Raw genomic sequence first — 12,342 nt, forward strand, 5'->3', positions numbered from 1 at the left:
AGCAACTCTCCTGCTGACCTCTGAGCACAAACCCTGACCTCTCCTTTGAAATGCAAGAGAGATCTAAAAAGCCTGGCTTGTCCATCAATAGCTGTGAGGGGAACAGGGTGGGAGGCGGGGGCTAGCAACATCTGTTTGGCGTTTATCCAACTTTATTGTGTTGCTGAGTCCTCGCTCGGGCCTACAGCTGGGATCCTAGGGGTGGACTGAACCCACTGTCCAGGGGACACACACCGTGACTGGGAAAATGGCTGGGACACATTCTCAGTGGTTGCTGGCATATAGCAGGCTGTTTGCGAGTCTCTGGGTTAAGCAGAGGAAATGACAATGAAATCAAGCCATGGGTGTGTTTTGTTCCCTGCCTCCTCCTTTCCTTTATGACCCAGAAACACATTTTACCAACAAAACCAATACTGAAGAAAAATGAGGGCTGGTTTGAAGTAATATCTTAGAAATATTACTTGGGATAAGTATTTTTAATCCGTTTTTTCCATAATGATGACATAATGAACTTATGTGATGTGGTTAATTTGTTATGAATGAGCTTCAAGCAACAAACAACGTGGGAGAGAGAAGGGTTCTATTGAAGTAAGAACATTTGTTTGTTAATTCCCTTTTAAAGACTGTGAATGAAGCTGAAGCATTTTCCTAATAAAATGTAATTGTCCAAAACCAAGTCCGTTATACTGTTTATTTGACACATGTACACCAAAGACATCACTATATATTCTTGACTTACACGTCTTCCCCAAAAGCATATGAGTGTATAAAGTAAAAAATGTTGTCCCTGGTTTCATTATTGTCTGGAAAAACATTTAAATTACTGTGTTCAATATTTAACAAGTTCCTAGGAGTCTCATTAGAGGGATAAATGTCACGTAACACTCTGAAATGTGTTTCTTAAACTTCAAGATTGGGCTGGGCAATAAACACAGCAATAGAATTTTCATCAATAGGAATTTGACAATTTATCAATATATTGTTTATGCAAGCACACATTAGTTTTAATGATCTATAATTCAGATTTGTAATATCTGACGTGCTTGTCATTCTTTGCCAATAAATAAGAGGTTATAACTTTCACTCAGGAGCAAACCAGCTTTTAAAACTTAAAAGAATTACAAATATAGCATTTATTCTGATAATTATAGATGATATATATGATAATATTCATATTGGATTCATGTTGGCTGCACTTGATTGGCGATAAGTAAACAACTGTCTAAATTAGGTTTATTTTTGCATTCTTTTATCCTCCTTTCCTTCCCTTGAAGTAGGAAGACAAATGAGGACAGAGAAATGGAACGAGCACCCGGAGCAATGTGAGATGTCGCCCCCTGTTGGGCATTTAACGTCAGTACACTGACTACAACTTTTAACATGGCACTTAAATACTGTTGTATTGATATAAAAAGTCGAGGTTTTTTTGTTTTATAGTTAGAAATAATAGGAACCTACCTTGTAGCTGGATGCACATTCACCTGGCTCCGTTCTTGGGTCAGATATATTCAATAAATATTGGTATTACTTGTTTTCGTTCATAGGGAGACACATAAACAGACTGAGGAACATTGACACGATTCAAGTGAAGAATGAAAACACAGAAAACAATTATTTAACCCTAAACAATTGTTAAATGTTTTTTTGTTTGTCTGTCAGCTTTTCACCTCGTTTCCGCTTTTTTCGACGGCGCCTTTAAGACGTTACCCACGTGATCGGAATGACGTCAGACCCGGAAGAGAAGTTGTTGTCGTCACAATGTTTTCATTTAGGTTCAGTCCTCAGTGGATCTGAAGGGTGATCGCACCTGGTGCGACAGAAGCGGCTGGACTGCAACATGTCTGACTTATCCTCAACGGGAACATAAGCAACACAGTTTCCTCTCATAAACAGCAAACTGCTGTAACTGTCAGCGAGGGGATACGTTAAAGTAACGACGTGAAGTTGTAGTCAAATAGGTCAAGCTACTTGTGGCTAGTTGATTGTAGCATTAGTGCAGGGTTAGTATGTCCTGTCAGGTGGAATCCTCGTCATACACGTGTGGATGTTTACACTGAGGTCACTGATTATTCCGTTTACTGATGTTTTTTTTAGCAGTTTCGTAAAAACACAAGCGAAGGCACAAGTGGACCAGTCATCTCCTGGACTCAGCTAACAGCCGCTCGGCATCGTGACCATGTCGGTCTTCGGAGTGAGGGCAGCTCTTCTCCACCTGAGGTTCACCTTCAGGAGAGCAGGCTCCTTCGCCAGAGTCCGACTCATCCAGAGCTCCAGGACGTGTTTGGTTAAAAGAGGCCAGCTCCTGACCCAGATACCCAAGGTGACACTGCTCTGCTGGGGTGCAGTGAACGCATCATCATGTGCAGCCAGGTGCCAGGAAGCCGCTCTTCCCTCTCAGCCTGCGAACAGAAAGTCTGTAGCAAGGCTCCAGGTGCACAAAGTTATATTTTTCCTTCGCCTCAGCTTTCGTGCTTTGGTCCTGCTCCTCAAATTTGGACCTCTTCTCGTCCTCTCCCCCTTGGCTCTTGTGTCCACTCGCTTGGCCTCTCATTGGCTGGATGCTCTGCTGTGGGTGACTGAGACCTCAGGTCCGACCTTCATCAAGATGGGGCAGTGGGCCAGCACCAGGCGAGACATCTTCTCTCAGGAGTTTTGCGAGCGCTTCTCCAGGCTCCATGTCAAGGTGCGTCCCCACTCCTGGGCCCACACCAAGCATTGTCTCCAGAGGGCCTTCGGGGAGGGCTGGAGCAACTTCTTGGTGTTCGAGAGCAAAGAGCCAGTGGGCTCGGGATGTGTAGCCCAGGTGTACAGAGGTTGGGCCAAGGCAGACAAGGTGGAGGACCCGGCCTTCCAGTCGCTGGTGGAGGAGTTGGAGAGGGAAGACTTGCTAGAGGCCTGGGAGATCCCTGGTCTTAGAGGAGTGGCCAGCTCCCTGTGGCGGTTCTGGAGAGGGAGCAGGGAGGAGGAGAGCCATGAGGAGAGATGGTACCCCGATGGTAAGCACGAGGAGAGCTGGAGAGAGAAGGAGCATCTGATACCTGTGGCTATCAAGGTCAGTCTGACAAGATTGTTTCCTCCCTTCAAATCTCACATTTCCTCCATTTAATTGTATGTCAACTAAGTCGAGCTGCAGTTGTGTGTTCTAACATCCTACAGCATATGTTTATGAATAGTTTCTGGTGTATTTCAGGTGGTGCATCCAGGGGTCAGGAGGCAGGTGGAGATAGACCTTATGCTGATGAAAGCAGGCAGTTGGCTCCTGCTCTGTCTCCCCCGACTCAAATGGCTCAGCCTGTATGAGATCATAGAGGAGTTTGAGAAGCTCATGACCAAACAGGTGGGAACAAGTTGTTTTTAAATTTGACTTTGATTAAAAAATACCTCCAACTTTATTTCTTTTGTCTTAACAAAGGTCGCAGTTTTGAATCACCTTAAATGAAAAAGAATGGAATATTTGACGTACAACATCAGGACAAACAACCATCATTTGTTTAATTATCACCTTTAATTATTTCAATCGTCTTACTGAACTTTTATTTCAGATCGACCTCCGCTGTGAGGCCAGGAACATTGAGCTTTTCCGTGAAAATTTCCGTGATGTGGATTATGTGAAGTTTCCAACTCCCTTGCGGCCATTTGTCACCAGGACCATTTTAGTGGAAACTTTTGAAGTAAGTAGAGGTATTTAAATTCTATGGGAATCACTGTCTGAATAATTGAGTGATTAACTGAAGTCTCAATGTACGGTACTGATAAGACAAAGATGTCATAATATCAAACACTTATTTCTAAACTAAAAACTCACGTGACACAAACTATGCAACACAATATGACTTCTTGGAAATATACAATTCTAGTTGAATTTATAACTTTCTCATTCCTCATAAAGGAGGCCAACATTCTTAAATTTATATTCAAATTCTTTTTCCCAGGAGAGTGAACCGATTTCAAACTACCTGAGCGCCGAGATTCCTCAGGAGGTGAAACGGAGAATAGCCAGGATGGGAGTAGAAACCCTTCTCAAAATGGTGAGATACATAATTCACTGGACATCTGTCGTATTCATCTTTACCAGTAGTGCTATTTCATGACTTTGTGTTTTCGTCTATGCGACTGTTCTGTATTGTGTCTACACTCCTCAAGACATTTTCTAACAGACAACATGGATAAATCTGTATTCCAGGTCTTTGTTGACAACTTTGTCCACGGGGACCTCCACCCAGGGAACATTCTGGTCCAGAGTCGGGGCCCCGTTGCTGGTCCCAGTGACGGTACATCGGAGCTCTGGGGAAAGACCACCCTCACGGACCTGTGGGACACGGTGGTTGTTAGTGTCCGGCCGGATCCGTTTCCTCTCCAGTTGGTGTTGCTGGACGCCGGTATCGTAGCCCAGCTCAGTGACCATGACCTTGCCAACTTCAAGGCTGTCTTCACTGCTGTGGTGCTGCGGCAGGTAATGAAGGAAAGGTTGCGTGCTGGAGACAGAGTGTCAGTGCAGGTTGGACAGCTTAGTGGAAAGAAAGACCAGGCTTTGTGCAGAAGAAATCTAAATACATGTTACTGTACTCTTAGTGCACTTCTTTACATTGAGTAGTCAGGATTGCTTTCAGCATCTGGACAAACTTTTACAGTTGTATTTAAAGAATGACTTGTTGTGTAATGTAGAATTTGTTGCTGTAGGTGGCCCATAAAGCCAGTGGCATATTTACTATTAACTGTGTCTGTGTCAAATTTTCCACTTTTCTATTCGTAAATCTTTATCTCCTAAAAACAGCACATCTCTTTTCAGGGTGAGCGAGTAGCAGAGCTGATTCTGAATCACGCTCGAGCCAATGAGTGTCAAGATGTGCCGCAGTTCAAGAAGGAGATGGCCCAGTTGGTGGACCATGCAGTCACCAACACTCTCTCTCTGGAAAAGGTACGAAGCAACATCAGTGCTTTCTTATCGGGTCTGGTTTGTGATTGTGATGCTGGGCCAGACAAGGACTGTGACCCTGATGGTCTTGTTGTAAATGGCATTTCATAAGTAACTACAATCAGTATTACTATAATTAAACCTGGTTTAATCCTTTTATTGTTTGTTCTTGTGATTTTGTGAGCCCTGTTTGCTTTTATTGTTGCTGCTTTCTGTCTTTTCTCATCAAGATTAATGTAAGATTTAACATTTGCGTCATTACTACTCATCTATGTAAATATACGTTGTATATGTACTTGTACTGTGCAATGGCAATAAAGTTGAATCTAATCTATGTAATAGTTTAAGTCACATTGTAAAGGGTCATCGATCTTTATGGTTTGATAGGCTGTGAATGGCTTGTGCTAAAAGAAGAAAAAACAAGCGAGCTGTATAACCAGAGGAGAGTTTGTTTCCACAATGTCAAATTGCCTGGTGACAGTGCCTAATAACTGTGGGAAAAGTCGATCACTGATGACTACTGATGTGTTGCTGTTGTGTTTATAGATCAAAGTGGCCGACTTGCTCTCCAGAGTCTTTGGTCTGCTCATCAAACACAAGGTAAAATGAACACATCATTTGTTTTGTGGCACTTTAGATAAACTTAAGTCTGGTTCTTAGTTGTTTCAAAGTGCAGCTGATAACGCATCCACTGCGGATCCTAAAGTTTTTCCTCCAGTAAACTATCTTTAAACAGTCATTTTTGCGCAGCCCAGAGTTTTGCTTGTTTTGCTGTAAGCAGAACTATTTGTCACCAAGATTTGGCTTGAAGAAATTCAAGTTCAAGAGTAATGCCAAGAGAAATGATGGATGAAATCTCCACGTTCTGGTTGGATTCATGTCGCTGTTGGGAAAGTGTTGCTTCCACGGTGCTACTTTGTAGAAGTCCATGCTTTCAAAGCGACATCAATTGAAAGGGAACCAGGACAAAATAAACATTTCCTTCCTAGTAGTACCTGAGAAAGTTAAACAAGTGCTTGAAATGTACTGAAAGCTCACTCAATCTGCATAAATAAAAATCCACGCACATTCAGACATTTTAGTTTGCACATTAGGTTTTGATACAATAAAGTTAAGATTAAAATGTTTTTAACTTTCTGTCTTCAATTGAAAACCACAGAAACAAACATGATGTGAAAAACAGGTGGTTGCTTAAGAGATTATCATCATAAACTGTGCATGTATAGCCTTAGTATTACTGTACGTTATGTGGTGCCTGATAACATAGGAAAAATGTGTTCACAACTGAAAAATGATGTGAATGCCATTCAAAGTAGGAACAACACAGGAAGTCAAAGGAGATTTTGAGCTGTTGACGTTATCACATATAAATCAATTAACGCCATTTTACAATCCACTCCGAGTAGTAGCCTTCGATGTCAACTTGTCAAATGTTTCCCGTGTGTCACTTGCAAACTTTTTGTCCATCTCTCCCTAACACACAACACTGCTTGTAATCCAATACAGTTGTTTTTATGGTTTACATAAATTATCCATATGCCTTTGCTCTTTGTTAATATGTTAATGTTGTAAAATGTGTCAATGCTCTATACACATGAAAACAGTTTGTGTACAGAGTCCATGTTTTTTTCCACATTCTGACATCAAAGCACATGAAAACACCAAAGTGGGAACAACGACTTCACAACTCATGAAATGGGACTTTGGAAAACACTTAACTGGAGAGCACTGCTTGTCATGGCTGGATGAACAATGATGCTGTTACTTACTGATGTTACTGATTGATGTTGTTGTTGTTTTTTTTTTAGGTGAAGCTGGAGAGTAACTTTGCCTCCATTGTGTTTGCCATCATGGTGCTGGAGGGTCTGGGCCGGTCACTCGATCCAAACCTGGACATCTTGGATTTGGCCAAACCGCTGCTGCTTAAGAACTGTGCTTCACTGCTCTGACACACACACACGGAATAACACGTGTACTTGTACGTCCACACACAGGTACATACCCCTACACTATAGTACAGCTATAGATTTAGTATGTGTGTATAACGTCGTAGGACTCCATTGAGGATCATAAAATCAAAGCAGTGATGATTCCATTAATACCTCATAACATTGGTGTCACTTTCCTCACTCTTCAATTGTAGTATCTGCTGTCTGGTTGAAGTTTGAACCCACAGAAATCTACTTGAAGGCACCTCCATCATATCCCAGTGAATAAGAGCGGGGACACTTTACAGGAGGCGCCACTTGTGGTTTGTTGAGTGCTAATGGCTGAGTCAGACACGGCGGCAGACACAGATCACATCGGAGAGCATTTGTAGTGATTTAAGATGTAAAGTGAAATACTTGGAAAATCCCTGGTTGATACACTAAAGCGTATTTTTCACTTTTAATGACTAATATTGATCTCAGGATGTCTTTTATCACTCACTGTTTTAGTGTTCCCTAGATCAGTTTTAATGAGCCATATTTGCTTTAGTGTGAATCACAATGTATTGTAACATTTTGTTCTGACACACTACATGGACATTGTGAAGCTTACCGTCCTCATCAAAGTAGTGGGAACACTTGTATGAATTATATATTTCAATTAAAAAAAGGGAAATCTATGCTAATCTATCTTTCTTTCTTTCCTTTGCTGCCTTTAAACCACTCCTACATAATTTTTGGTTCGGCTGACGAAAATTCAGAGCAGAAAAGTGACCACACCAAGGGCCAGGGATCCATTAATTTAGAATTTTATTAAATCTGTCAATGAAAAACACAGACAAGACACGCGAATCTGTCAATGTCATCAGGAAGAACAGTCAGCATGGCTGAGAGAGTGAGATCAGGAGGTTTTGGTGCAAAAAAAAAAGAAAAAACTTGTCACATACCCTTTATTGCAAAACTGTTGATTTTTTTTTTTTAAATCACCATCAAGAGCCCAGACAGAGCAGCACTGTTCAAGTAGGGAGGGGGGGGGGGGGGGGTGACAACTGTGTAAAAAAACCTTTTCAATAATAAGTATAATTAATAATAATAATAGTAATAATGACAAAAGAAATAAAAACATCTCTAATAGACAAACACAATCACCTCAGCTTAAGACGAGATTCTGTCACAGTCACAACAACCAGAGAAAAGTTGTCTTCTTTTTTTTTTAATGAATTAAATAGTTTTTAAAAATATCTCACCATTTACTTATAATCATCTTTTTTTCATTTATTGCGAAAAATAGGCAGCTGGACTAATTGTGATGATGCACGTTGTTGTGTGTTTATGTGTGTGCGTGTGTGTCGGTGTGTGTGAGACAGAGAGATAGAGACAAAGTGGCGAGAGAAAGTGGAACATCCTGGAGCATTGGCACTGAGAGCAGCAGCAGTGTGTGGCAATGCAATACCCTCAATCGGCCACCGGGGAGCGCAGTTCAGTCTGAACATTCCTCCAGGGCAGGAGCTATGACAGACCCTCTCCCCCACTGTACCAGAGGAAGTGAAGTTCTGCCCACAACAGCCTTTGTGTTTTTGTTTTTTTTTGGAATGACGCTTGTGAGTTGAAGCTTTGTCCATGTCCATGTTCGCTTATCGGCGTTGCCAGATCTCAGTTCTATGTACAAAGGTTTCAAATCCCTGAAGGACATTTACAAAGACAAGTGCAACCTCCGTGGGACCATCCGCCTTTTCTGGAGAAGCTCAGGGATCAGTGGGTCCCTCTGGAGGTGGGGGGGGGGAAAGAGGGGGATAGTATCAATCAGATCAGGTAAACGTGCCGCAACTGGACTGTTCTTGGAACATAAAGTAAGGAATGATGGCAGAGGGCTGAGATTCAGGAATGTCAAAGGCTGGGGTGGGGATGGTTACACTGTGACCTTCTTCTGAGGGGCACCAAAATATCCTAACGTAAATCTTTCTAACAGAATGTCCAAAAAGAGGCAATGAAACAGGAAAGAAACCAGCAAACTGCACAAATAAAATAAAGTATCCATTCTCCATTTGTCAAATCCTTTCATGCCGATCCATCAGTCTCTCCATGCATTTTTAAAAATAGTCCTTGAATACAAAGCATTCCTCCACGTTCAACAGATTGTACACTTGTTTTTTGTTTTATTTGCTCATCCAAGACTTTTTCTATCAGTCACTGTCAACTGTCAGTGTGGTGCCCCCTGGAGGACTGGCTGCCCTCCCGTTCTTTGTGGTGGTTCCCAGCAGGAGCATGCAGCTCATTTAGGAAGGGGGAGGAAGTAGGCACCCAAACAGGTAGACGATGCTTTTCTGGGAGTGTATGCTCGGAAGAATGGGGTGTAAACTTTTCGTCCGATAAGGGAGTTTCTTCCACGGCAGGGTGAAGAAGGGAAGGTGAGGCTACTGTACTAGAAAGAGGGGAAGGGTCTTAATGTAGGCAGATCTTGAGCACAGGCACATACGCTCGTTCTCTCATAAAAGAGGACACACGTTTGTCTGTCTTTGAGACCCTGGCTGGGTAAAGGTCATGGCAGAGGGAGCTCTGTGCCATCCCCACTGCGACAGGGCTTCTCATTGACTTTTTGTGTCGTGTCATCGAAAAAGATCAGCAGCTGTCAGTGGCCCCCGACCAGATCCAAACACGATAAACTGAGAATATTGAGGAGACAGATGAAAGGGACTGGCTGACATCTTGACGACAGAGGAGAAGAAGAAAGCACATCTCTTTCAGACACAGCCTGACTCTCATCTGTGAGCAGCATCCATCCTCTAATGATCTGGGGGAAACGTTTAGGAAGACACAGTCACTATGTCCTTTAATCTCCACAAGCTTGTCTGTACATTACTTTAAGGAGAAGATGGAGGGAGCTGTCTAGGAGTTAGGCCTCGTCAGATAAGCGAGTAAGGGTGCACGTCTAGGATCGGGCAGTAAAGATGAAGTAATTCTCATCTACGCTGACTTGTCGCCATCTTCTCGCCATACCGTTGTTCCACAGTCTGCCCACAGGGGGTGATGTTCGGGCTAACTGTCGGGGGAGGGACGAGGGGAAGAGGATGTCCGATCGGAGTTCGTAGCTACGAGTTGAGCCAGGGGTGGTTGAGGCATTCGCCGGCCGAGGCCCTCTTCTCGGGCACCATCTCCAGCATGGGCATCAGGAAGTGGGTGAAGTGGCTGGCGTCTTCGTGCGACCAGCCGTACTTCTCCACGAGCACGTCGAACAGGGACCACGGCTTGAGCTTGGTGATGTGCCGTAACTCACCTGCAGGGGGGCGACAGGGAGCAGAATGAGTGATGGCACAGAGAGGAAGGTGAAGTTTCAAGGGTTGTTCAAGCCAAATTACAGAAACACTTATTTTCTCACTTCGAGGACGAGGCTGGTGATATTTTTTTATTTTCCCTCATTGTCAACAAATCCCATTAAAAGACAAAAAAACTGCAATCATGTGACGCCTAAGCTTGATCTAGCTTAATGATCTGAGCCTAAAACTGTATAAACAGCCACACCATCTGTGACGATCATGGCCACTGTAGTTTATGTTCAGTCCCACACACTCTTCTGCTGCTATAAACACTCACTGAAGCATCAAATGTGTCTTAATCCACAGCTGAAAATAGTCCCTAACACAGGCCCTATTCACTGAAACAATTTGGTTTGAATAACATTGATTGAAGCTACAGTATTCATCTGTTTTTGGAAATGATTTGACTTTTGTTTAAAGAAAGAAACATTAGATCATTTCAGTAAAAAAAAAAGTAAAACAGCTGGCCTGGAGCTGGGTGTCATATACAGGTTAGGGATGTTACATGTTGATTTCCGGTCCTTTCATGGGATTTGTTAACATTAAGACAATTTAATTTTAAGACAACATTTTGATGTAATGGAAGCTAGCCATGCACTTAAATATTTCCGCCAAGGATGGTTGCGTTTTCACCCCTGTTCATGTGTTTGTTGGTTGGTTTGTTTATAAGCAGGATTGCACAAACTCTAAATAACCTATTTCAATGAAATGTTGTAGATGGGTGGGGCGTGACCCAAAAATGAAACCAGAAAACTTTGGTGCGGACCTTAATAAAGAGACGGATCCAGGACTTTTCATATCCACTTTCTTTGACATTGTGATGTAGGGCAATCACTTTAAACATTTCCGTTGATTTCTCAGAGAATTATGATCTGGATCAAGAGGATTTAAATGTTTTCATAAGGGGACTGTTGATCCTTGGCGGAGGGTTGAACAGTTCTGAGTGTCTATCTCATTTTAATTGTATTCACCGAGGCCTATGGATCTCTTAGATTTCTGCTTCCACCAGAGAGTACTGGGGGTGATTGGGATTGCATTTCTGGTTGCCACAGTTCTGTAAAAGTACATTGAGAACACAGCACCATTTTCGCCACAGTGTCCTTGTTACCTTGGGGCCCTTTCACAAAAGAGATAATCCACTAAGTGCACAGTCAGCTGTTTTCTTTGGAACTATTTCACCAGTAAATAGTTACTATAATCAATACAAACAAATCCTTTCACCTTCATTTTCACTGTGGTGGTAACAGAAATCTCAGAGACACATTTCTCAAAACCAGGCAAATGTCTGCACTGCCGGATCCTATTAGAGGTAAGTAAGAAAAAACGGTCTTCCTGTTTCGGACGAGCTGTCGATTATTCTGCAGACTCCAACCAATCACCACAACGCTGATTTCGCTAATTAGTGCTAATCAGCACAGAGCAGTAATGATGGAGTGAAAACCTGCAGAGTCTTGGCCAAGAACCAGATGTTGGCCGAAAGAGGCCGAGAAGTGGCAGAGGAATGGAAACAGACAAGGAGAGGAAGGTGTTCATTATTGAAGTAGGGGGGAGATGACTGGCAATCAAGAGCAAAGGTTCGCTTCCAATCATGGCTGCCATGGTAACCTCTCCATCCCAGTATGCACTGATCGAAAGAAGCACAATAAGTGGGAAAGGAACTGGGATCATTACTGACAAGTTTTTTTTTGTGTAAATAGAATCTGTGCTTGTTCAAAAAGGCTGAATGTTTAAGATCTTTTCTAAATTCCGATACAAGCAGAGTGTGTTTCAGTTGTGTTGTCTGGTTCAGTGTATGCAGACTGCTCCACCTCCCCCGAGTTCAATAAAAGTCAGCGTACGAGGCCGCGCGACTGAGCTGCACGTGCAGAGGCAGCGTGCTAGACGGGAGGAGCCCGGAGAGACGGAGCGAGAGAGTCAGAGCAGATTAACGGAGAGCTGCGAGATAAAAGGGGGGAACATTGAGACATCAAGTGCAGCCGCCGACCTCAGAGAGAGACAACATCAAAGACGGATCTCATGACACATTGTGAAGAATATATGAGCAGAAAGAGAAGGAGACTAAGAGGAAGAAAAAAGAGAATAAATGAGCGGGTGGAGGGGTTATCAGCTGTATCAAACACACACACACACACTTACCGGGCTCAAAGATGAGGTGTGTCACACACTTCAAACTTTACAGTGAGCC

At 42.9% G+C, this 12,342-nt stretch overlaps 3 protein-coding genes across 5 annotated transcripts in view; 1 reads left to right on the plus strand and 2 right to left on the minus strand.

The window, feature by feature from the left end:
- si:dkey-82f1.1 (DENN domain-containing protein 2A) overlaps positions 1–1,661 on the minus strand; it is a 35,408-nt gene extending 33,747 nt beyond the window's left edge. The window contains exon 1 of the mRNA XM_062389930.1: positions 1,459–1,661. The gene's annotated coding sequence lies outside the window, so the exon portion shown is untranslated. The remainder of the gene's footprint in view (positions 1–1,458) is intronic.
- A 93-nt stretch (positions 1,662–1,754) lies between these two features.
- adck2 (aarF domain containing kinase 2) lies at positions 1,755–7,314 on the plus strand. 2 transcript variants are annotated; one of them, XM_062389946.1, is made up of 9 exons: positions 1,755–3,052; positions 3,191–3,337; positions 3,543–3,671; positions 3,933–4,028; positions 4,184–4,453; positions 4,790–4,918; positions 5,462–5,515; positions 6,724–6,909; positions 7,059–7,314. In XM_062389946.1, the coding sequence occupies exons 1-8, from the start codon at positions 2,177–2,179 to the stop codon at positions 6,862–6,864; spliced, it is 1,842 nt and encodes a 613-aa protein (XP_062245930.1). In that variant the 5' UTR covers positions 1,755–2,176; the 3' UTR covers positions 6,865–6,909; positions 7,059–7,314. The 2 variants fall into 2 exon arrangements, with proteins under 2 accessions (XP_062245930.1, XP_062245929.1); XM_062389945.1 differs by having other exon boundaries at positions 1,755–2,000; positions 2,095–3,052; positions 6,724–7,314.
- A 322-nt stretch (positions 7,315–7,636) lies between these two features.
- Positions 7,637–12,342, minus strand: part of srpk2 (SRSF protein kinase 2) — a 45,092-nt gene continuing 40,386 nt past the window's right edge. For both annotated transcript variants that reach the window (XM_062389934.1, XM_062389933.1), the window contains exon 15: positions 7,637–10,117. In XM_062389934.1, the coding sequence (XP_062245918.1) occupies positions 9,933–10,117 (185 nt within the window). In that variant the 3' untranslated portion in view covers positions 7,637–9,932. The remainder of the gene's footprint in view (positions 10,118–12,342) is intronic.

This window comes from Platichthys flesus, chromosome 6, assembly GCF_949316205.1.
Source record: "Platichthys flesus chromosome 6, fPlaFle2.1, whole genome shotgun sequence".
Classification (NCBI taxonomy): Eukaryota; Metazoa; Chordata; class Actinopteri; order Pleuronectiformes; family Pleuronectidae; genus Platichthys; species Platichthys flesus.

What these genes read in the sequence shown, in the direction of transcription:
- adck2 (XM_062389946.1), top strand. Translation starts at nt 2,177, where the DNA reads ATGTCGGTCTTCGGAGTGAGGGCAGCTCTTCTCCACCTGAGGTTCACC. An exon ending in ACACTCTCTCTCTGGAAAAG is followed by an intron (nt 4,919 to 5,461) that starts GTACGAAGCAAC and finishes TTGTGTTTATAG; the next exon opens with ATCAAAGTGGCCGACTTGCT. An exon ending in GTCTGCTCATCAAACACAAG is followed by an intron (nt 5,516 to 6,723) that starts GTAAAATGAACA and finishes TTTTTTTTTTAG; the next exon opens with GTGAAGCTGGAGAGTAACTT.